This window comes from Catharus ustulatus, chromosome 2 (assembly GCF_009819885.2).
Source record: "Catharus ustulatus isolate bCatUst1 chromosome 2, bCatUst1.pri.v2, whole genome shotgun sequence".
Classification (NCBI taxonomy): domain Eukaryota; kingdom Metazoa; phylum Chordata; class Aves; order Passeriformes; family Turdidae; genus Catharus; species Catharus ustulatus.
Window position 1 is genome coordinate 102,381,347 of NC_046222.1, and position 24,149 is coordinate 102,405,495.

The 24,149-nt window shown below is 36.4% G+C and overlaps 1 protein-coding gene across 2 annotated transcripts in view; it reads right to left on the minus strand.

Moving 5' to 3' along the window:
* Nucleotides 1-24,149, minus strand: part of NLGN4X (neuroligin 4 X-linked) — a 164,845-nt gene that overhangs the window by 102,133 nt on the left and 38,563 nt on the right. For both annotated transcript variants that reach the window (XM_033086732.1, XM_033086727.1), the window contains exon 3: nucleotides 11,508-12,342. In XM_033086732.1, coding sequence (XP_032942623.1) covers nucleotides 11,508-11,979 — 472 coding nt within the window. In that variant the 5' untranslated portion in view covers nucleotides 11,980-12,342. The remainder of the gene's footprint in view (nucleotides 1-11,507; nucleotides 12,343-24,149) is intronic.

The window sequence follows — 24,149 nt, forward strand, 5'->3', positions numbered from 1 at the left end:
TTCTTTGTTCATATTTAAGCCGCACCTGATTATAAACCGCACTTTGGTTCGGACCAAAATTTTAGTCAAAATGGTGCGGCTTATAAAGTCATCAGGGTACAATGGTTCCCAAATCTAGTGCCCTTTAGACCTTTCAGAGTTTTGCTAGGAGATTAAAATACAGTGCAATGATATGCAAAGTACTGCCAGTAAATGGATCACCAAGGGGAGTAAGACAAATCCTAAAATAAGCTATCAACACACAGAAAAAAGGAATACAGTCTTTCAGGTTATAATTATATGAGAAGTAACTGGAGCCTTTTGTGTCCCAGAGGCACTGCCTTCTTGCAGTTTTTTCCAATCCTAATCAGAGAAAAAAACCTGTGATACTCATTTTCTAAATGGAAAAACAAGGCATAAAGGCAACAGATGATTGATCTCACGCCTCTCTTTATTAGACCTGAAAATGCCTCAGTGCCAGTGTATTTAAGCTATACAGTGGTTTTGGTAATTTATTAAAAAATAAAAAAAATAAAAAGAACAAACTCCAGGCAATTTTACTTAATATCTGTATTAAACAAAAAGCCTTGTAATAAATTTGTACAAGAAATGGAGAAATTAGTAGGTAAAGTGGTAGGTGTTTGTAGTTCCAATTTAGGCTTACAAAAGAAACAAAAAAAAAGTCATAAAACAGAAAAAAATATTAAAGTTACTTGTGGTAAAATAATATTTTCACTTAGTCCATAATGAAGGAAAAAATGCTTAAACTACGTCCACTTATAGTGCAGAAATAACTGTTTTATAATTGGTTTTAGGAATTAATTATATCTATCTTATCATTTTTGTTGAGACAAAATAGGAAAACTCACAAGAACATTAATATAGACAATCAAGTTCAAAAACTATATATTAGAACTTGAAAGAATCAAGTTAATAATTTCAAAACTAAGTCATTTTGATTTACTGTATTAGATATGCAAAACAAGCATGGTAAAATATCCTGCATTTAGAAGTTTGATGAAGTATTATGAAGCAACAAATCCAGATGTAACACTCAAAAATGGAATAAACTATTAATTTCATAACATTTTTTAAAGTTATACATGTTGATACTTTCTAAACTTATAATTACTTACTAATTTCTTTGTTTATTTAAGAATAATAGAAAATTAACTTAAGCATTACAGGCCACACTTTCAAAGGTGCTAAAAACTGAAAAATACTGCTTGAATTAAAGCAGGATAAATGGTACATGATAGAAATCTTTCACAGCCTTCCTAGATGCTCAGGCACTTTTATAAAAAACTGCATGCATTTAAAGAACAGACACTTAAGAAAACCCTCAAAAGTCAGTATCTGAACATCCTCCTTCCTCTTGATTCTTGCAATACCTGAATTACATTTTGGGTATATTTATACATGGGATGTGGGGTGAGCACTTCATGATGACAACTAAAATTCAAGCAAGAACTTTTTAGCTAAAAATGAAAAATGAGAACAACAGCAAACAACAAGTAAATTAAAGGAAATACCAACTTACTATAGCAGGGTGCATTAGGGTCCCCATGTAGTAGCCAATAGGCCAAATGCAGTTTGGCAAGCAGAGCTGAGCAGCCCACTGCAGGAGACCAGTACAGAAGGACTAATGCATGAAAGAGAATCAGGCTTTCTCTCTTTGCCTGATCCTTTTAGTTCCACTGCATATCTAATATATACACAGCTACCCTTCCTAAAATTATTTAAGAATCATAGTTGCTATTTGCTCACTTACTACTGCTTCTTCTGTGTGACTTTGATAAAGAAATAGATAAGGAAGAATAACCAGATAAGACCATTTTTGGAAATAGAAACCGAGTTTACACTGACTTTATAGTATTACTTTGTAGAGTGAGCAAAGGTATTCATTTATAAAATGATAGTGGCCAAAGTAGGTAAGAAGAAGTGGTTACAAGGGATAGTGAAATTGGATAGAAAAGAAATAAAGCTTGAACATCTTTCAACAGTATATTGTGAAAATGGACACAGTTAAGAATAACAAATTTACCCATTTAATCCATCTATGACAGTTTACTCCTGGGAATAACACTGAAGGCATTATGGATAACCCTGTGAGAACGAACATAAAGAATACACTGTACAGTATGACTTTTAGAAACTTATCCTACTCTTTAAGTTTACATTACTGTATTTATTTGTATTCAGTTATTTCTTTGATTTGTTTTCACTAAAGTATTCCCACTGAGAGATTGTCATATGGAGGTGTTCCATTTGTGCAATGTCAGCATCATTTTCTTTGACTTAGGTATAATTTTAGGCAATTGTTAGAGAGAAGGCATAGCAGTTAAGCCATAGAGATGGTTTTAAGCATCACCACAGTAAAAATCTGGTTTGATCCAAAAGGACCCACTCTAGACATCAATTGCAAATCAGTCTATTTCATCTAATCCCTGAAGGCAGAACAAGGTCTATGGTTTAGGCAAATGAGAAAAGCACCTCAAATCCTTAACACCATAAAAGTAACAGTCTTCTTGAATCAGATACCTTATGAATCTGAAAGCAAGGCATTTTGGAGGGGAAGCCCTCCAGCACTTGTGAAATTTGGCACTTTGTATGACATAATATAGCTTAGTTATATTGTTAATTCCAACGAGTGATAGCAAAATCTTGAAAGATGCGTGAAAGTATAATGAAACTTCAACATGCTTAACATTTTTGTCTCAGTGAAGTAGAAGGAGGCAAAACACATTTGGCACTTTACATGATTGAGCTGTATAACTATAAAAGATGGAAGATGGAAAGACAATGGCATTCTTTGGAAAAAAAAATTATTTCTTTATATTTTGGTTTTGAAATGGAAGGACCAAATCAATACATTTTTAAGCAGGAATGTTTGTACTAACTCACCACAACCAAATAGATCAAGTTCTCTACTTTGGAACCCACTCAGCCATTGAATGCCTTGCAACTACTATTCAATTAAAAACTAGTGCATTTCCAGTATGTTTATCACCCAAACATTTATTATTTTGCAATCAAAAAAAACCTGTTTTGTGCAAATGTTAGTGCGAGTGCATGTTTTGCATGGAAAAATTCTATCCCTTGTATAAATTCACCAGTCCATAACACCAGAATCAACACTGTCAACTTTATTAATTTTCAGCTTGGGAAAGGTGGAATTCCTATCTGTTTAAACAGTAAAAACCAGCACCTGTTTGCACGTTTTACTACTGCATTCACCAGCATGATTTGTGTTTCTTTCAGTGATTCCCAGGGACAGAAAAAAATGACTTTGCTGGAAACTTGTGCTCCCTCTGGTGTCTGAATAAAGCATGAAAAACCAGCAAAAGCATTGCCGTGGGGGCAGTATTACAAATGCAGAATGATTTTTTGAATTTCCTGGCCACCCTAAAATACTACATAAAAGATAATTTAATACCAATTTATTTGAAAGAGGACAAAGTGTATATATTTGGATTGGGTTTTCATTTGCCCTTCTGCATATTAAATAAAACAGACAATGTATCCATAATTTCCAGCTATGATGTCTTGTAAACATTACCAGTGAGTAATTGAATAGTCATTTGAATCTGCACAAAGCAATTTCCCTCCATTAGATTAAACATGTCACACCCTGTCAATGAAAAATCTATTTAACATCAACCCAGCAATTATAAGCATTTTTGAATGAGGCATCAGAAATCTACTTGTAATTAAAATTTCCTATATATATAGTGTAGGAATTTGGCTTAGCTACGCAAGTAAATTTATTCTTCACTAAAAGTTTGCCTACAGCAAGAACAGTAAAAGAAAAATTTTCCTTCTATTATAATGGATTTTTAACACATCAGTACCAGATAGCTATAAGCATTAGTTCATTTTCATGGTTTCATAATTATTATTTCTTATTGTTTGTCTCTTTGGATACCAAGAGCAAGGTCCAAATTTAAAAAAGCCTTAAACCCCAAGAACATAACTTCATCCATATGCATTCAGATGATAATATCACAAGCAAAAATGAAATTGGCTATCATTAACTTTCTTTTTTCCCTTTTTTTCCTTTGTTCTATTTGGATTACAACTAATATATTCAGCTAATACTATCCTAAAATGCAAGCATATGTAATTGATTATATGCCATTCTGAGAATTTTATCTGGAATTGTAAGCAAGAAGCTCTGAATTAAAGCCAGAAATATTCTTTCTCTCTAAAAATGATGGCAAACCAAAGTGCAAAAGGCTGTCATGTTCAGGAGAAATTTTTGTCTTTGTTTCATTTTTCCAGATTTTTTTTTCAGGAATTCCGAGGAGGAAATAATGAGCATTTGCTTTATTTAAAACTTTTGTTAATTTATTTTGCAGATACCTAAACATTTGTAGCAGAGAATCATAAATTTTCCCAGCTGACAAACTACTTACACTGCATTGTACCACACACTGATGTGGTACAATCCCTTGAAATATTTTCACAGATGTGACTGATTTATGAGCCTTGTGATTTAGCTGAGCTATTCAACATGTGACAGTTTTCTTTGAACCTGCAATTAATGTTCAAATTAAAGTAAACTGAACCAAATTTGAACGAAGAGCTACAAAGAGTTTTCAAAACTTTCAGACCAATGCAAAAAATACCTGAAGGTAGAGCAATGACATCACAAAGCCTTAACAGGAAATCAAAGCTAACACAAATGGGGTGGCCAAGACACTGATGAGATCCGACTGCATGTATTCTGCACTCTTCACCACTCAGAAGCCTGCCAAGAACCACTGCACTGCTCTAGGACAAAGGCACTGCCTCAGTGCTAGCAGGTATCACATTGATTTGTGTTTTGACAGAAAGCAAGAAGACACAGAGAATATCAGCGGCATACAAAGACGTGTTATGCAGGAATGAAGAGGAAAGCTGCATCTGAAAACAAAAAAAGAGTAACAAAACCTCCAAATAAAACAGAAAAGAAACCCCAAGGAAATATGCAGGAAAAAATCCAAACCAAAACAAGAAGTGCCCTGAATAGACAAGCAGGAATCAGTGCAAAAAATTAAGTAAAATATGATCCATCTTATCATCCACATGACAAAAGACTTTTTCTTCTGTGTCACTGAGCCAAATGGCACAGCCTCTACAATTCCAAAGGCACTGTTCTTTAACTAAAAGGATAACATTAATTTACAAATTAACATTAATTTGCCTTTGCACAAGAAAGGTTAATTCATTGTGTTTTAAAGAACCTCCCCCCCATTCTAGCAGGTTTTTCAATATGAGGTAATTATGAGACTTTAGGAAATGGTGCCAAAAATCCTGTTGGGATTAACTAAAGTCATATTGAATGCTGAGTCTTCTTGCTAGGCTTCACTGCATATCAGTTCCTGAGAAGGCCATTTGGGTGCAATCCTGTAAAGTGCCTGTGGAATGGGCAGCTCCTGGGGGAAAGGACAGCATTTTGAAATTAGCAACTAAATCTGAATTTATCTCTAAGGATTTAAGAACTTTATTTCATCTAGATTAGAGTCCTGTTCTTTGGTGTCAGAAGGTATTTGCGACTGTTAAAAGCAAGAATGTAAAATAAGGGCCTGGATTACCCACAGCTTTATCCTGGTAGGCAGAGAACAGCTAGACATATGCCTCCTTCTTTCTCACAGATGCCACAACATTTCTGGATTAGGAGGAGGGGTTATACTGGACCCTAACAGTGAAAGAATTGGCTTGAGGCAGTCTGACACAATAGGGAGTTTATCTTTCACAATGGAGAGCAATTTTCTCTCTGATGCTAAAAAGTATATGTTTAACTGGTACTATATGGTACTATAATTCCAACATTGTTGTTTTGTATTGCAATTATTATCTATTATCAATCCTTCTCACTCTGAAAAGCAATACAATTGTTTTACAAAATGATGTCTGATTTTGTGTAATTTTTATGTGTGTTTTTATAGCTGAATTACATTTACATAGTAACATTTTAATAATTAATTTTTAGTTTTCCAAAATAAACGAACAATTGACTGAATGGGTGGAGTTAAAAATAAACCAGTCACTGACAAAACCTATGACAATACTGAAACTGAAAACAAAGGTTTTTTTATGTTCTAGGGGTTTTTTACAGAAAAACATTATTTTCAATATGAAACTGTTTAAACATTATTATCTACAGAAGTCCAGAGTGTCATTTAAAACAGATTTAAAATATTTTTAGAAGTAAATAAATATATTTTATTTGCTTTTAAAAATATTTCAGAAAACATAAGTAAAACTCTATGTTCCTATGCCAGTTACAGAAGTTACAATTGACTTTATAAAAACTTTAAACAAGATGTAGACAAGAGATACCGGATTCCTAATTCCCTATGTCTATATACATAAATCTTTTATTTCTTAAATAGCTACTTGCATTTTAAAAAGTAGTGAAGAGATAATAGGACAATTAAAACTTTAAGATTACCTGAAAAATGTCTGATATACATTTACTGAAACCTAAAACTACATACAGTTTAGAAGAATCTATTGTAAAGAAAATTAAGTTTATTTGAAATGAAAAGTTACTACTATTATTAGCATCACCTCCTAATAATTCAACAAAAATAATGATGTACATATTGCACCTATCTTGCTCACTATGGCACTGTTTTTGTGTATGACTCCTTGTTTCTCATAGTAACAAAGAGAGCATTGATTAGCTTACTTTTTCATTCTATGCCATCAAAATGAAGAGACTAATCTTTACACTACTAAAAAAACCGCCAATTTTTATCAATTATGTTTTATTAGGATAATTTTAATAAAAACACTTTTTCTGAGTTAAAGACGTTACAATTCAACAGCAATGGCAAGAAGAAAGCTGTAAATATATATTAAGCAGACATCTGACGTCATAATATGCAAAAGGGACAAGAAGGTTTGCCTTCTTCATCAGCATCACTTAAATTTTTCATTTGTTATTTTTTAGTCAAATAGACACAGAACCAAGAGCTGCAGGTATATTTCATCAATCACCTCCCAGAGAAGGAACACTACTTATCTCTTTGCTTTTGCACAAGACATTTTTCTTCCTGGTAGTCCACAGTTAAATATACCACTAATCCTGAGCAAGTCTCAGTTTCCATGATCTAAAAATAATCACCTATCCATCCAGCCTTAATAAGTGTCATGGTCTCTCACCTTTTATTGTCACTTCAGCTGTATTTATTCTGAAGTAAATGAAACAAAAGCAAACAATAAACAAGAGCAAACCTCTGAAGATGGGAAATACTTCATTAGTTAATCTGTAACCGATCCATAGTGGATAAGGAGCTCCATCCTCGTGTTAAATGTGCACTCTTTCCATATGCCAAAATAAGTAAAAAGTATATATGCTTACTACTGATCAAGCAAAGACAACAAAAAGTAATCTTTATAATTTTCTCTTTTGTTCTGAACATAGCAGGTTTTAGATAAGCATAAAAAGACTTGTTCTTGTTGGGTTTTGCTCTTTTTTGTTTTGCTCTGTTTATTTGCTTTTTAAAATCTTGTTTTGCTATTAATAAAATGTTGAAGTTTATAATGAAAGAAATAAAAATGAAGGGTCTTTTCTGATTTTTTCTTGTTATACTTTTTTCCCCAGTTATGATAGGAGCTAGCAATCTCCTTCAGAATCCACAGATTCAAATGATAAAGGCCAGGGATTAAGCACAGCCGATTAACAGTCTGTGTCCTCTTCAATCTAGCATTTTCACTGTAGATAAACCCATATTCAGACTGAAGTTATAATAAACACACTGTCCTCAATATCATTTCCCTAGATGACCTCCTCAAAACTGACATTCAAGTATTCTTGTGGAAAATTACAGTTCATAGTAACTGAAAAAGCAGCCTAGACAATATACACCCACACAAATAACACTGAAGATCAAACCAAATGCTTAGAAAGCAACTGGATAAAATGATAGTTTCATTATAAAATATTTTATTTGCTTCAGTTATGAGCAATTTATTATTACAGGATAGACATATAAAATAATTTTCTTAGATTTTATCTTTATTGCTTTTATTGTGTGTCTTTAAAATAACTGCATTATTATTTATATTTATCACCAAAAAATAAAAAATTGTAATGGATCACAGTGGTTGCAATTTTTTTCCTTTCCAAAGGCAAAAGAAAACAAACTGTGAAATTCTAAAGCTACCTTAGATACTCTGAAATAGAAGCATTACTGTAAGGAAAAGGGACACCAAAAAAACACTTGTCCAGTAAAAAACAGTGAAAGAATAAAGATCTACATAGACAGAATTGCAGTAATATTCTGATAGGTATGTGTAATGACTTCTATGATAAATAATATTTTCACCTACAATGAAAAAAGACAGCCTCTAAAAGGGAAGATAGTTTTTTTTTCTTTGAAAGGACATTTTAACATGGGAAATACTACAGGATTCTCCTGCTATCTGACATTCGAAATTCAGAATCTTGTGTGTCTAAAGAAAGGCTAGGATTAATACAGACACAGACTGTCTAACAGGTTATTTTAACTTCTTAACCTAGAAGCTCAAACTATTTTAAGGAACTATAGATTTATATACTATTTAATTTCATGGTACTTCTTCAGACAAAAGTAGTAACATTTCAAGTAATTTCATTATAACTAATCTACCTAGTTAAAATGACTGTGTTCTACTCTTATTTCCATTAGTTTATCACGGAAGGATTCCAGTGAAGTAATTCTGAAATGAGATGGAGGGATATGAGCATTTATTCGACAGCCCTTTATTGAAAGTACTTGATTAAAATTTGCTTCCCTTTGGCCAAACCACAAAAATAATAAGAAACAGGTCATGCTATATATTGAAAAAAAACTGCAACAAAACAAAACAATGAAAAAAATACCCAAACCTGAGTTTTATTTTGATTATTTGTTTACTAGAATTGATTTGAAATAAGCACTGCAAATGACTGCAGTTAATTCATTAGTTGTTGTCCTATTCTTTTCACCAAAATTAAAAAAAAAAAAAGTGCAAATAATGATTTGGAGTAAGTTTCATAATCATGGCATTTATTAGGTTTGGATGATTTCAGCCACATTTTCTTCTAGAAAGCAATTTCAAAGCTCTTTTAAATCCATCTGTACTGAAGAAAGAATTGAAAATGGGAATTTAACTCAAAATCACTCACTTTGAAATGTTGCTTCAAAAACTAATTTCATGGTCTGTTTCCATAACAACGTAGATTATTTTTGCCAACTAGGACTCATATAATGAAGCATAAAATCTTTAATCAGATTGTATGGACTACTATTTAAGACTGTTTAGAGTGATTTGGAGACACACTACCTAAGAACAAGTGATTTATAGGTCAGCTCCCCTTTACCATCTTTATGGTCAGAAGATCACATATATTTCTTACCAAAAAAGCCACTGAGATTTATTTATTAGTTATAAGATATACAGCATATAATTAAAACATTGAGCATTTAATTTATTCATTCTTAAGCTTCTTGTTTCCCAATGGAATCTTTTAAAAATGCTTGTCATATTGTATAGGAGCAACCTTACCTTCAGCTCATCACTAACTCATCATATTTTTATGCAATGTGTTTATATTTTCAACAGGAGATATAAAAGCAAATAGATATCATTTACATGCTATTTAGAGTAAAGAAAATCTAAAACCAGGAAAAGCATACCACACTTTTTGCAAAAGTGGACAAAAAGGTCTACAGAATGTAAAATTAAATTTATCAGTCCTTCCTACTTTAAATCTAACAGCAAATGCCATAAGTTATTATAGCAAGATGTGTTATAGGTTGCTAGTCATTCGGCCCACAATATTTTATTACTTTTCATTTGATATCAAATATTCTTTTCCTAGACATTAACATATATTTTTCCATGCCTGATTTCCTCTATTCCCTAATTAATAAAAGAAACTTCTTATTATTAGATTGGAGGAATGTATTATTTATTAAAACTGGATTTTAAAATAAGACTGAGTTAGCAGAGCTGATGTTTCTTCAGTGAGAACAAATAAAATCTAACCCAGAATGCTTTCTCAGGGCAAGCTTACCCCAGTGACTAATTAAAAGATGAAGGATAAAATCCAGAACATTAAAAAAACTCAGGAAAAAAATTATCTATGTCATTATCCAAGGAGTAGGGAGTCCAATGAGACTGGAAGAGGGAAAGAACTGAATTGCAAAGACCTGCTCCTTTGTCTATACATAGGGGCACACACACACACACATGCACACACCCCCATGCACACAGAGCCCCCATAAACACAGCTTTCCTTTCATGGCACTTTTCCTTTAAGCAGCTTGCTAGTATAGACGTTTGCAAAGCTCCCAGTATTCCCAACCTTACCCCTTTATTTTTAGCTTTCAAGTTTTTTGCTTCAGCTGATGAGAACAGGAAAAGAAGGTGGTATGTTTATTGCTGGCTGACAGCTTGGAAATTCTGAGTAAAGAAGCCAATCAAGGCAAAAGGATTATAATCAAAGTAGAAAATTTGCATATTTAGAGAATAGTTACTGAGAAATAACAATGCCTTGGTTGTGTAAATCAAACCCTCAGCAAAAAGTGAAGGGATTTGCATATCTGGGATAAATCTGTCATGCTATGCATCCGTAACTGCATTCTAATTAGCAGAAGGTACCAGTTTTTAGTGGAATATTAAATATAAGTGCTAGTAGCATTTTTATTTCCTTGTGATATAATAGACTTAGCTCGTTTCGGGCCTGATTAAAAAAACAGGTTTTCTTACCTGTAGGAAGCAATGCTATTCATAACAACCAAAGATACATTCACCATGGCATACAGCTACAATTTTTAAGATTGAGATAATGTAAATGTTCAAAGAGTTCTGTATTACCAATTGTGTTAATCCTTTTTGTCTATAAAAAGTAGGTTTAAAGTAGCCCTGTTGAGAAAATATTGCACAAAACAAATGAAAGTTCAAAGCCACCTGTTCAAATCTGCATAATAAACCATCTTGACTTCATTTTAAATTTTGTGAATGAAAAAAAATAAGCTGGACTGAAAAGTTTCACAGACCAAAATCCAAAAAAAAGGCCCTGGCTGACTGAATTACTATAAAAATTTTCAATTATCTATTAAAATCAAGAAAAGTTAACAGTAGGCTCAGAAATTTTATTATCAAATAAAGAAAAAAAAAGGTAAATTCTCCTTTAAAAATAGTATATAACAGTATATTTGTACCATTTATGCATGGAAAAATAACTATATTATTTCAGGCTAATAATTATTTCCCCTTTCCTCTCTTTGAATGATTCTCAGCTGTATTTAAGACATAAATTTAAGACTGGTTGACATACCCTGGCCACCACTGGCAATTGGATTGCAGGTTGGTGTTGCACTGAAATGTAAGAGAGAATCCATGCAAGCATATTCAATCTACAACATTTTGCTAACAATGCATGTTCAGAGGCATTATCCATTTCCACAGATAAAACATGGATGATACTCAGTAAGATGCTTTGAAGACCTGGATACTCCTCATATGTAGAACTGGAGAGCACAGTGCAGTGCGGGTCTCAGGGTACTTACCATCCTCTGTGGGCACATAGATATTCAAATACAGACAGTCTTCATTTTGATCTTGAACATATGTCACCACAGTATCCAGATTGGCTGTAAACCAGACTGGCAGCATGTCGTTGAGCAGTGACCTCTCATCCAGGTATTGTGGGCAGACAGCAGCAAACTGTGTGGCGTTGCGGACACCCGTCCAAGACGATGGTGGCTCCGGGGGCTGAAATCGCCTTTCTCCAGTCGGAGGAGAAGCATAAGGAACACCCAAGTACTGCTCTACTGGACCAAGGATCTCATTAGGCAAAGGTGTTCTTAAACCACGTATTTTGCCATAATTCGTAGTAACAACTGGATATTGTGCTTGGCCATCGATGAGGGTAAATCTTATAGCCAGAGCAGTTATCCACAGGAGGAAGTTAGAATTCAACATGACACACACTGGTGTGAAGATCAAAGGCAGCCATAGGAGTCCCATTGGTGTCGACATTATTTAAATCAACATCAGCAGGGCTCTTTTTTCCAAAGCCAAGAGAAATTAATCAGTCAAGGAAAATGAAAACTAACAGAAAAGTAGTCAAAAGGAGATGAACTGAGGGAAAATGTATCTTCGTTCAGGCAACAAAAAAACAAAAGCTGATGTGTGGTAGGTGCCTCAGCTGACTGGCTGTAGACAAATCCCAATGTCAGAAGAAACAAGGGAGTGTTTGCCCCTAAGGCCCATCCCAGACTTTAGTGTTGAATTAATCCTGGCAATGCACAGCACTTTCCAACGAGTGGTGAGAGATCCACAGTTATTCCACTGCCCCAGTGAAATGGCTCCTTCCAGTGAAGTCCAGCCCACTCAGTCAGCCTGCGGCCAAGAGAAAACAAGCAATTCAAATCAACAGACATATTTATGTTGAGATAAACTAAAATAAAAAATAAGTCAATAAACCAAAAATTATATTCACACACGACTTCTATGCCAAGGCCCACAAATGTTTTATGAACTTTAGACATCATAGTTAGCTATGTGTTTCCAAAGATATGTAAGTTTAGAGATCTAAACCTGAAGCCGTAAGCTTCTCAGAGGTTATACCACAAAACAAACGTTTCTGCTTCTCTGTATGCTTCCAAACCAAACCACAAATACTTCTGATTTCAGGAAGAGTATCACATTTAAGTGCCAGCTTGAGGACATTTTCTGCCCTAAATAAACAGAATTTTCTTTTTAAGCCTATTTGCACTCCCACAGGAACCATTCATTACTTTTGTTTCCTGTATTGGGTAATCTTTTTTTGCTATGAGATGATGACTATAGAGTATTTTTCATAGGCATGACTTCTTTTCTGTATAACAACCCAATTCACCTCCATCTAATGCAGAAATTCCAACGAATGCAATAAATAATTAGTTTAAATCAAGTGTGAGAGGAGTCAAAATGAGATACAAATTTTTGGTTTTCATATATTTTTTCTATGTCTGACAAATAGAACAATGGAAAACTAAAAGAAAAAAAAATATACAATCTTTTAAGTCAGCTTTGGCCTACATTGTGTTACAATTATGTAACATTACCTGCTTGCATTCTCCCATTTTATTTTTAAATAGAAGGCAATTCATACAATAATTCTATAAAATTTTAATGGAATACAAGTCACTCACATGTATATGCTGACCATTACAATTGTACAAAAAACCACACATCAATATTCTTCTACCTGCCAAAAGAAATTAAGGGCTTCCTTTTTACCCATTACTCAACTCACAAGCACAGGTAACAATTCCATAGGTAAAAAATTTCACAGGTAAAAAATTCCTTGACACTGATACCTTGTATTTAGTATGATGAACACAAATCTCTATATCAAAATTATATATAAGTGGACCAGTAGGTCCTTTTTTCAGTCAGGGCTCAGACACAGAAAATAATTTGAAAGATATTTTATTCTCTCAAAACTCCTGGAATTCTTCAATTACTTCATTTTAGCACTCTTGCCACAAAACTGTTGAAACACCAGAATACCAGAGGCCAGAAAAATACCAGATATATTACTTGTGATGGACCAAAATTTCTACTGACATTTTCTCTAAGATGTGCAATTTGAGCACAATTTCTGAAGGACAAATCATTACCAGCTGTAATTTTCATGTCCCCAAGGGCACCACCAGGGCCATCAGTCCCTGAGTTATGCTGCAGGAAGCCCTCTGTCCAACCCCATGCCCAGCCTGGATCTCGGACTCACTGGGTCCCCAGACTTTAGACCTGACTCCCCACCCTTCCTGGCCTGATGATTATTGGGTGGTGGCAGAGTCCTGCCCCTGTTCCAGGCCGCTCTGCAGTGCTCACAGCTCCTGGGCCATCCTCCCCCTTGGTCAGCCCCACTTCAGCTGTCCCTGGCACTCAGAGTGGTCAGCCAGCTATGGGTCACTCAAAATTTCTCAAGTGTCACTTTCTCTTCTGATTTTTGCTACCATCTTTAACAATGGAAATCAACACCAGGTGACTGACTTTTAGTAGTATTCCTCTTGCTCTGTCCCATCTTGACTTTGACACACTTTGCTGATCATGCAGCACAAATCAGATTTTCCAGTTATATCCAAGTGAGGATTTAATCCATGCTTAAGGGAGGAGCAACAGATCTTATTCCCTTGACACCCACACTGCAGAAGTTTGTAATGACATTCTAGGAAAGAAGGAATACAGCACTAAGAAAATTTACAATGTGGAATGAAACACAGTGATACAAATGATGAAAGATGGATAGAGAAAAGAAATTTTCTGGGGAAACAGCAAGTGAAAAAAAAGAGGAAAGAAAACAAGAAAAAAAAATGGAAATGACAAATAAAATAAGAGAGAATACATTAACAGCAGGGAGAGAATCAAAAACGACAACATGAAGGAAATCCTCAGCTGATACAGCAGAGATAATATGAAATTGTAAAAAAATGTGACATACTAAATGGTATGGCTTTCTTGGCCACCTGGGCACACGCTGGCTCATATCCAGCCAGCTTTCAAACAGCACCCCCAAGTCCCCTTCAGCTGAGTAGCTCTCCAGACACTGTTCCCCAGGCCTGGAGCATTGCATGGGATTTTTGCAACCCAGCTGCAGGACCTGACCCTTGACCTTATCGATCCTCATAGAACTGGCCTCAGTCAATCCAGCCTGCCAAGTTCCTTTTGCAGAACCTTCCTGCATTCCAGGGTGCACGCAATGCCCTCATGTAAATCACCAATGAGACATTAAATAATAGTAGACTGGCCCCAGTACTGAGCCCTAGGGAACACCACTGGTGACCAGCTGCTGACTGGATTTAAGTCCATTCAACATCACTCTCTGGGCCTGACTACCCTGCCAGTTTTTCACCGGTGAAGACTGCACCCATCCAAGCCATGAACAGCCAGTTTCGCCAAGAGAATGATGTGGGAGACACTATCTAATGCTCAACTGAAATATAAACAAAATCCACAGCCTTCACCTCATCCACCAGCCAGATTGCTTTATAACAGAAAGAGATCAGGTTAGTCAAACAGGATCTGCCTTTTGTAAACCCATTTGTGAGTATCATCTGGGCCTGATTTGCTGGCTGTTCTCCACATAGCATGTGATGGCACTCAGAATGATCTGCTCCATGACCTTCCCCAGTATTGAGGTCAGGCTGACAGGCCTGTAGCTCCCTGGGTCATCCTTCTGACCCCTCTTGTGGATGGGCACTACATTTGCTAATTTTTCATCAACCTGACCTTCTCCAGCTAACCAGGACTGCTGGTAAGAGGTTTAAAGTGCCTTGACAAACTCTTTGATCACCTTCCTCAGGCGCATCCCATCTGAGCCCATAAACTTGTGTGTGTCTAATTTGCTACAGGTCAATAAGTAGCAGGTCACTAACCATTTCCTCCTGGATAAAGGGGGCTTCACTCAGCTCTTCATACTTCTGCATACTCTGTGAGCTGTGCATCCTGAGGACAACTGGTTTTGGTATTACACTGGAGCAAAGAACCCAGACAGGCAAGAAAAGCAAAAATATCTTGTTTAGGGTGGGATTCCTGCCCAATTAGGCACAAATTATCACACAGTTCATTGACATTATAAATTACCATTTTCCTAAGTTTAGTTTCACATGTGGAATGTATACATGCTCATACATAAACAAAGACACACAAAGTAATTTTCAATACATTGAGAAGTAAGGAAGAAGGCATGTTACCTATGAATTCATGAACTTTGACGACTATGCTATGATGTTAAATGCATCATTGAAAATGTTGGAAGAAGTAAATAGAGATATTTCAATTAGGGATTAATCTTAAACAGAAAACTGTAAACATTCTAGAAAGACCATTAGATACATCAAAACAAGTTTGATGTTCAATTATATGTATACAGTCAGCTATTTAATATTCCTTTACATACTGAGTCTACAGGACTCAGGAAGACGTACTTGTCATGCCTTTGTTTATTATCACTAATAGTGTTTTACTTTTTCCATTTTTTTTTTTTTTTTACCAATTGAAATATTAGAAAAATGCATACAAAGTTGCTTGCAAAAAAGTCCTAGCTGGAGGTATCACTCATTCAAACAATCAAAACCAATCAATCAAAGTCAGAATTTTCAGTTTAAAATGACAACTTCTGGCAGCACACCACACAAAGAGAAGTCAGGGGAGATCTGAAATCACATACATTCATACATGATTTCATTATTGGCAGAGGAGTGTAATTTGAGGCTAATGAGACATTTATGGCCTTTGAACAAAATGCAGATTGAAGTTAATATGGATTTGTGTCTGGAAATACCACTTGTTCTTATTTATAAATCTGTGCCCCAGGACACTCTTAGAGATGCTTAAACAGTCTATGAATCAGGCCTTCAGGGCTAAACTGATGGTTTCCAGGATCTTCAGTTACCACTTTTTCAACCTGAGAAGATTGTCAGTAGCTTTACACTTATTCTATAGCTGCTAGGGAAATAGAAGGCATGGCTTAGAAGTTCTCTTTGCTCCAGTGTAGAATAGAAAACTAGTGATTTAAAGGTTGGTTTTGTTTTTTGGGTTTTTTTTTTGATCCTCTTGTCCATGTCATGAACAGTTACAAGAAAATGAAACAGAAATATAAATTATATGAACATGGGAAACTGAAGACTTAGCAGATATCCTATGGTTTCTCAGGCTTTATCTAAAACAACTAGTGCAGAACAGTACACCTCAGCTTTCAGTCACTGACCACTTTTTTCTCTGGCCCTCCCTTCTGCTCATATTCCCAAGGGGTTTTTTGGGCACGTACATAGGCCATAGAGAGTCAGGGTTAGAGACTCACATCCCTTTCATTAGACATTCACTCTGAAAGCATACAGTCAGCTCGAATAGATGAAATGTAAGCTCAACCAGCTAGTCATTAGAAAAAAACTGACAAATGATGTAATCAATAAAATGTCAGATTCTCCTCATACTGACATTTTGCTAAGTATTTAATGCATTTCATAGAATATGGGGATTTCACAAAATACTTAATTTACCAAGAACATGAACTGTGTTTTTTTCTTCTTTCCATTCACTTTGTTGCCTTGAAATAAGTAATTTTGAAAGTTATTAAGTAAAGTGGATATATATGGTTTGTTTTTTGGGATTTCTTTGTTGTTTTGGCTTGTGTCTCTGTGTGTGTTTGATTGATAATTTTTTAAACAAAAGCAATTTGTTTAATTGCTTTTTATTTTTTTTTATTTGCAGGAAAGGTGATCAGAGGAGGGGTGGGGCAGTGCTGTCCAGAGCCAACTCCCTGCTCTGCCTTGAGACTTGTGCTCAGTCCCCTTCACCCAGCTCATTTTCTGGGGAAGGGCTGGCTGTGCAGGAGTGAAAAAACATGCAAGGAGCCTAATTTACATAAGAGGCATACAGATTGCGCCCTCTCTCACTTCCTCCTCTCTTTCTTCCTCTTTAACTGGTTGCCACAGTTAAGAACACAACTGTCCAATAAAGCAGAAGAGTCCCCTGACACAGGGACTTTGTTCAGCCTGATGAGAACTTACAACAAACATCATGCCCTGTACTGTGGGTCCTGATATGAACTTAGAATTATAAACTTCACTAGGGATGAGAATCTGAATAATGTCTCACAGAATCATAGAATTATTTAAGCGGGAACTATAACTTGTTAATTCACAGCCAACAATTTCAAGATTATGGTTTAACCGAGGAAGAAAGTGATACAAATTTAAGAATCATGATGTACCCTTGCTTAAAGTAAAAAGCAAAGCCAGCTATACAAACATCTCTATTCTTGAATTTGGTCTTAGTAGCATGATTAGAAGTCACTGAAGACAAAGATAGATTAAAAAAAAATCATATGGAAATAAAACCTGAAAAGTAATACAAATTACATACAAACATTAAATTAAACGGACTGTGGTTTTTTTTAAGGAACATGCTGCATTTATGCTTCTATGAATTTCTCCAAGTGAGAGAAATAGGCTGAGATAGGCTTGGACAGTGTCAGTAGCTCCCTCAGGTTAGAAACTACAATCACCATCTACTTTTCAGAAAATGGGCACACATTTCTTTCATATCATTGCTTCTTGCCTGGAGCTACCAGTCTTATTCTGAATTTCTGAATCTCATACACTATCAAAAAGAACAATGTGATTATAAGAAAAAGATGTGTGGTCCTACAATGTTTTTGAAAATTGCAATTCTCTCAAAAATGAAAACAATTTGAAAAGCAAGTGGAGGGAAAGAAAACATGATCATTACTCCTTTCAGGGAAAAAACCAAAGAAATTCACCTCAGTATTTTCAAAAAATCAGCTGTTTCAATTTAATTATAAGAGGTTGTTGTTGAACAATCACAGATATGGTTTCCCTTATTTTTTCTCTATTTAAAATTATTAAAAAACTCTATGGACAGAAGGACCCAATACTAACTGGGAATGCTCAGTTAAGATATTTGCACTCATCTCACTGACTTTTTGAACAGTAATTTCAACTGCTATTACATGCAAGCATCGAAGAATTTCTGGTTAGACCATTTTCAGGATACTTGCTGCTTTTGAGGATAAATTGATGAAGATTGCAAATAAACATAAGATTTCAATATTAGGGAAGGAAAACATGGCATAAACTCCTTACTAACATAAGCCTAAAACAAGGAATAATCCCAAAATTACAGGTGTGTTCCATTCAGCTCAAATTGTGATCCGAATTTAAGTTTCTCATGACTGAATGAACACTGCAGCTATTCAATTGTGGTTTAATTGCAGCTGTGAAGTCTTAAGAAAATGCTACATTTCTAGTACATATGCTAGGGAAATGTACAAAAAATAGCATCAGTACAGTCTAACACAACTGATGGCATCATTTCCAGCTTTTACTTCCGATGCAACTTTGTACAACCAAAAGAAATGCAACACACTCTGGGTCTCTCTTCATTTCTTTTATGCACTTCTCTTTGCTTAAATTCAGATGTGTTACTACAAAAATAAAAAGATTATGATTTGAAACTGAGTGCTCAGCTCCGAGTTTCTTAAAGGCAAAAGCTCCTGCAGAGTAAAATCTCTTACCCTTGAAGCCAACCTCTAATTTATGGATTTGAAAAAAAAAAATACATGCACATAAAAATCAGTATTTTATACATTAGTCTCACTGAGTAGGCCCTCATAAGTTGAATAAACCCTCAAAAAATCAAAGTTCATTACCCACTACCACTGCAAGACTTTAAAAAAAAAAAAAAAAAGCATTGTAAGAATGAGTCTTAACTCCTCTCCAGTAAGAAAGGTCAAATGATTGAAAAGAAAAATTCTTAAGGTGGTCTAGCAGGTTTTGTCTAAATATTATACAAAAGAAACTCACAGGTCTCAGTCCTCTCTTTCTTGTCTTCACCATTGAACTGAAGTGTGTGCCCTTGTCAAAGATGAAAGAAACTACAAGTCTTGTCTGAGCCAACTGAGAAACTGTCTAAGGGACTGATTGATATGCAATTTGATCTCTTGAGGCTATTTAATGATTAGAATTTGATATCTCCCTCTAGGCATTCTAGTCTCAGAAGAGGAGACGTTAAAAATGTTACAATAACCAGAAACAGGGTGGGAAAAGCAATTTAAACCAGCTGGGTATGTGAACACATGCTAACACACATACACACACACACACACACCATTGACATATTATATGGCCAAAAAGTTGCTGCTTTATTATACAAATTCTTAGAACTTAATTACACAGGAGACGCAGGCAGGGCATTTTCATTGCATTACCTGGTTCAGTTACCAGGTGGTGATACTGCCTTCATTCATATGATAATGCCACAATTATACATTCATTCTGGAAATGGGGAAGTTGAGTGGCTACCCTTATTAACCTGAAGAAATCTAAACCCACTGCTCCCTCTTTCAAGTTCCAAACATTAGCTTTCAAATAAGGCTGGGATAGCTATGAGGACTCTGTGAAGCATTTTCCCCGAACTTCTAAGACTGACTTCTGACTTCACTCTGAGATTCTTACCCTTGGACTATGAGAAAACTCTAACATTGTATTCCCATAAAGCACAAATTTTCTAACAGATATTCTCACTTTCAAGAAAGCGCTATGCAGTTTGCAGGAGAGTTTTTCATAAATAAAAATTGTGACTGGAGATTATCTTTACTATGCTTTTACATCATCAAATTTCATCAAGTAAATCTTCCGTTTAGGTTTTCTTTATTTGTTTGAAAGTGGACAACTTCACCAGCATAAGGAAGAGTGTCCTCCATCTTCTCTTCCTGTCTTTTTTTCCAATGACAAGCAATAAGACAAGTGGAAATGGCCTCAAGTTGGAGCGGGGGAGGTTTAGATTAAATATTAGGATTTTTTTTTTTTTTTTCACTGAGAGGGTTGCTAAACACTGGAACAGGCTGCCCACAGAAGTGATGGAATCAACATCCCTAGAGACATTTGAAAGGCGTGTGGATGTGGCACTTAGGGACACGGTTTAGTGGTGGGTGTGGCAGTTGAATCTTACAAGGCTTTTCCAACCAAAAATAGTATATTATTCTATGATTTTTAAACAACGTTAATGAAACCATTCTTGAACTGCGTGTTGCCTTCTCCTCCTCCCAGCAAATACAGTTTAAAAGTTTGCCTAAAAGAGAGTCCGTAGCATACACTCTGCTTACTGTCTTGTCAATGACATAATTGAACATTATTCATTTCAATAATGAAGGATGAAATTCTTAACTTTCTACCTGACATAAGTACTGGGAGCTGTGAATTATGTTATGCACTGTGGACCCCTAAAAGCTAAGCATAGTATCACTATGCAAAAGTCTCACTATGGACCCATATCTTAAGCTGTTTTCAGGTCAATGCAGTAAGCCCTGGAATTCAGGGTCTTAGCAGCAAACTAGATAGGACTAGAACATGGACTCTGTGTCCAGGACTCTCCTGCCCCAGTATTCATACCTCCCAGACCATGCACAGGAATAAACGGGGAGGGGGATAGGCTAGAGGTGTTCCTCAACAGACAGCTCTTTTTTTTTGTTTTTTCAAGTAAGATTTTCCCTGTAGAGATGCAAATTCTGCTGCTATGTTATATGGCCTTAGGGACAGAGAACAGGACCATTTTAATGACTAAGATACAACCTCATGGACAGAACCAGAGACATGTTTCCTTACCACTGATGAACATGCTAAAAAAAAACAGCTTACCTAAGCTTGGAAAAGATATCAAATCTTTTGCAGGTAGATTTCTGTGCAGTTAAAAAGGTCCTCCATTTCAAATCTCACATTCCCAAATGATAAAAATAAAACCATCTTTCATAGTCTTTCAACAATTCCAGGAGAAATCTCAGAATAATATGTGATGCTTTTCTCTTAGGAAAAAAAAATCTCAAAATTATCTGCATGACAATCCCTACCATTCTACTACATGGAAAACTTCAAAGACGCATGTAGTTAATTATATTTCACTGCATAAAAGCGTTTTCAGAAATCTAATGTAATATATTTGCTTTGTAATGTGTAGAGTTGTATACGAGTAGGAAATGGAAATCAAGAAAAACCATGGAAGTTACCATTTCTTCTCCTGTTCATCCTTTCACTCCAATTATTGGAATGCTTCCATCTTTGCCTAGCACTATGAATAGGTACCTTCTCTACCTTGGAAACAAATACTAAAGCTCATGTTTTTTCCTCAAACTGTATAAGAAAAATTCAGATATTCTGTCTATACCAGAAGCATACACTTCAGGCAGTAGTTCTTCCTACTGTAATATAGGTATTTGACATTAAATATCAGTTGAAGTCAACCACTATGAAAACATCCTGAAGATTACGTTGAAAAAGCCCAAGTGATTAGCCTAGATTAGACAGTTAACTGTCCTGAGCTGTAGCAAGATGATTTTTTCCTTCACCTCTTACCAATATATACAGAACTATCTTTATAGACACAGTTAAGAACCTTGTAACTTTCCTGTTTGTTCCATACATTAACAAAGTCCTCATGACTAAAATAATTCTACTATGAGTTTCTCGACAAGATTTTTTTTTTTTTTGTCTGATCTATCATTAATTGTGCTGATAGTTTATCAAGGATAATGTAGATGCATAAGTAGGTACAGTAATTTCACGAATACAAGCCGCAGCAATTTGACAAAAATTTTGGTGGAAACCCGGAAGTGCGGCTAATAGTCGGGTGCGGCTAATATATTAATAATTTTCTGACATTTACAACCCCAGACGTGCCAGCCAGAGTGCCGAGTCAAGCACCGGCCAGTAAAAGCCGGCATTTCGCAATTGTTACAGTGTTACCGTGTCGCCCTGGCTCCCTGCAGGCAGCACGGGGGGTGGGGAGAGAGGCGGGAGAGCTCTCTTCTTCCCTCCTCTGCCGCAGCCCAGGGGAGGAGGGGGGGGGGGGCGCCGCCATTGCCGCGGCTCGGGGAGCCGACGGGGGGGGGCGCCGCCATTGCCGCGGCTCCGGGAGGACGCAGGGGGGGCCGCGCCACCATTTCCGCGGCCCGGGGAGCCGACGGGGGGGGGGCGCCGCCATTGCCGCAGCCCGGGGAGCCGACGTGGGGGGGGGGTGCCGCCATTGCCGCGGCTCCAGGAGCTGACGGGGTAGGGGCGCGGCCATTGCCGCGGCTCGGGGGGGGGCGGGAAGCACGCGCCGCCATTACCGCGGCTCGGGGAGGAGGCGGGGTGCTTTGTCCGCGCCCGCCGCCGGCGCCACGGGGGCGGGAAAGCTCCGTCCCCGCCCGCCGCCGCTGCCGTAGGAGCGGGGGAAGCTCCGTCCCTGCCTGCCACCGCGGGGCAGCCCCGACCCGGGGTGACCAAGCCCAGTGGCAGTGGCGGGTGGCCCCGAGCGGCAGCACCGGGCTGGGCCACCTGGCCCCATCAGCGGCCCCTAGCGGGCCGAGCCTGCACAGCCTTAGCTCAGCCAGTAAACCCCGCCCTGCCGCGGTTCTGTTACTAATTGCACACGGGTCCTCGCTGCGAACGACAGAGCGGCTTATATTCGTGTGCGGCTTATCTATGGACAAAAACCAAAATATTTGCCAACACCCAGAGATGCGGCTTATACTCAGTGCGGCTTGTATTCGTGAATTTACTGTAATTCAATATACAGAGTTAAGACAGAAATTCAGATATTTTCTCACCTACCGTTCAATTAATTTCATTTTCTGGGGCTGTTTTAATTATTTTTGCTATTAATATTGTTATTCCCATAGCCATTTTCAAGTTATTTTAAAATATATTGCAATGAATCTTACTGGTGATCATATAATTCAGCACACTCTACCTGCTTTCACAAGACTGCAAAACTATATGGGCATTTTAAAATATGAGGAGAAATATTTTTTAACAACATGATTCCACGTCAAAACATTATGCCTTGTTCGCTTTTCAAGACCCATCTTACTCTTGTTCTTCCCTACTTGAAAATATTCTCTTATAAAAGTACTTTCTATGCTCTTATAAAAGTACCTTCTATACTTTTCCTCTTTTGCACATAGCCTTCTCAGTTCTTTTCTAATTCTCAAATCTTTCTCAGAGTGCACACTGTTAGCACATTCTTTTCTCTAAATCATAATTATTTCCTGTGACTTTTTTTCTCCCTGGTCAATTATTTTTAGCTTCCTTTCATGTATAGGAAAAGCAATATGCCCATCAAATCAATCAATGTAAAATTGTTTTTAATATGTAGAAGGAACTTATTTCATTTGTTTTTAAAGGATTTCTGATTTTCTTTACTTATTTGGTTTTGGGTTGGGTTTTTTTCCTTTTTTTTTTTTTTTCATTTCATCAGATCTTTATGGGATGGTATTGCAGAAAAAAACCACAACAAAACAAAACAAAACAGAATGTGCAGTTGCCAGGTTGACTAGGAAAGACTGATCTATTTTTTCCTGCCCTCGGTCAACTGATTTAGGTCAGGATTGAGAAAAAATATACCTTGTCACATGGCAGGAGTTACAGCTTCCTGTGTACTTCTATTATATTATCTTAAGAAATCTCACTAATAAAACATAATGCTAACCAAAAATATCTACCAAAAACTAATGCAGTCAATTAATAGAACAGATGGAGGTCAGGGCAGACAATTAAATCCCTTTGATAGAGGAGAAGATTATTCTACCTCATATTGGAGATATGTCAGTAATTCCTGTGTGATCTGACTTACACTTTATTCTTCAAAATAATTCCTTCCAT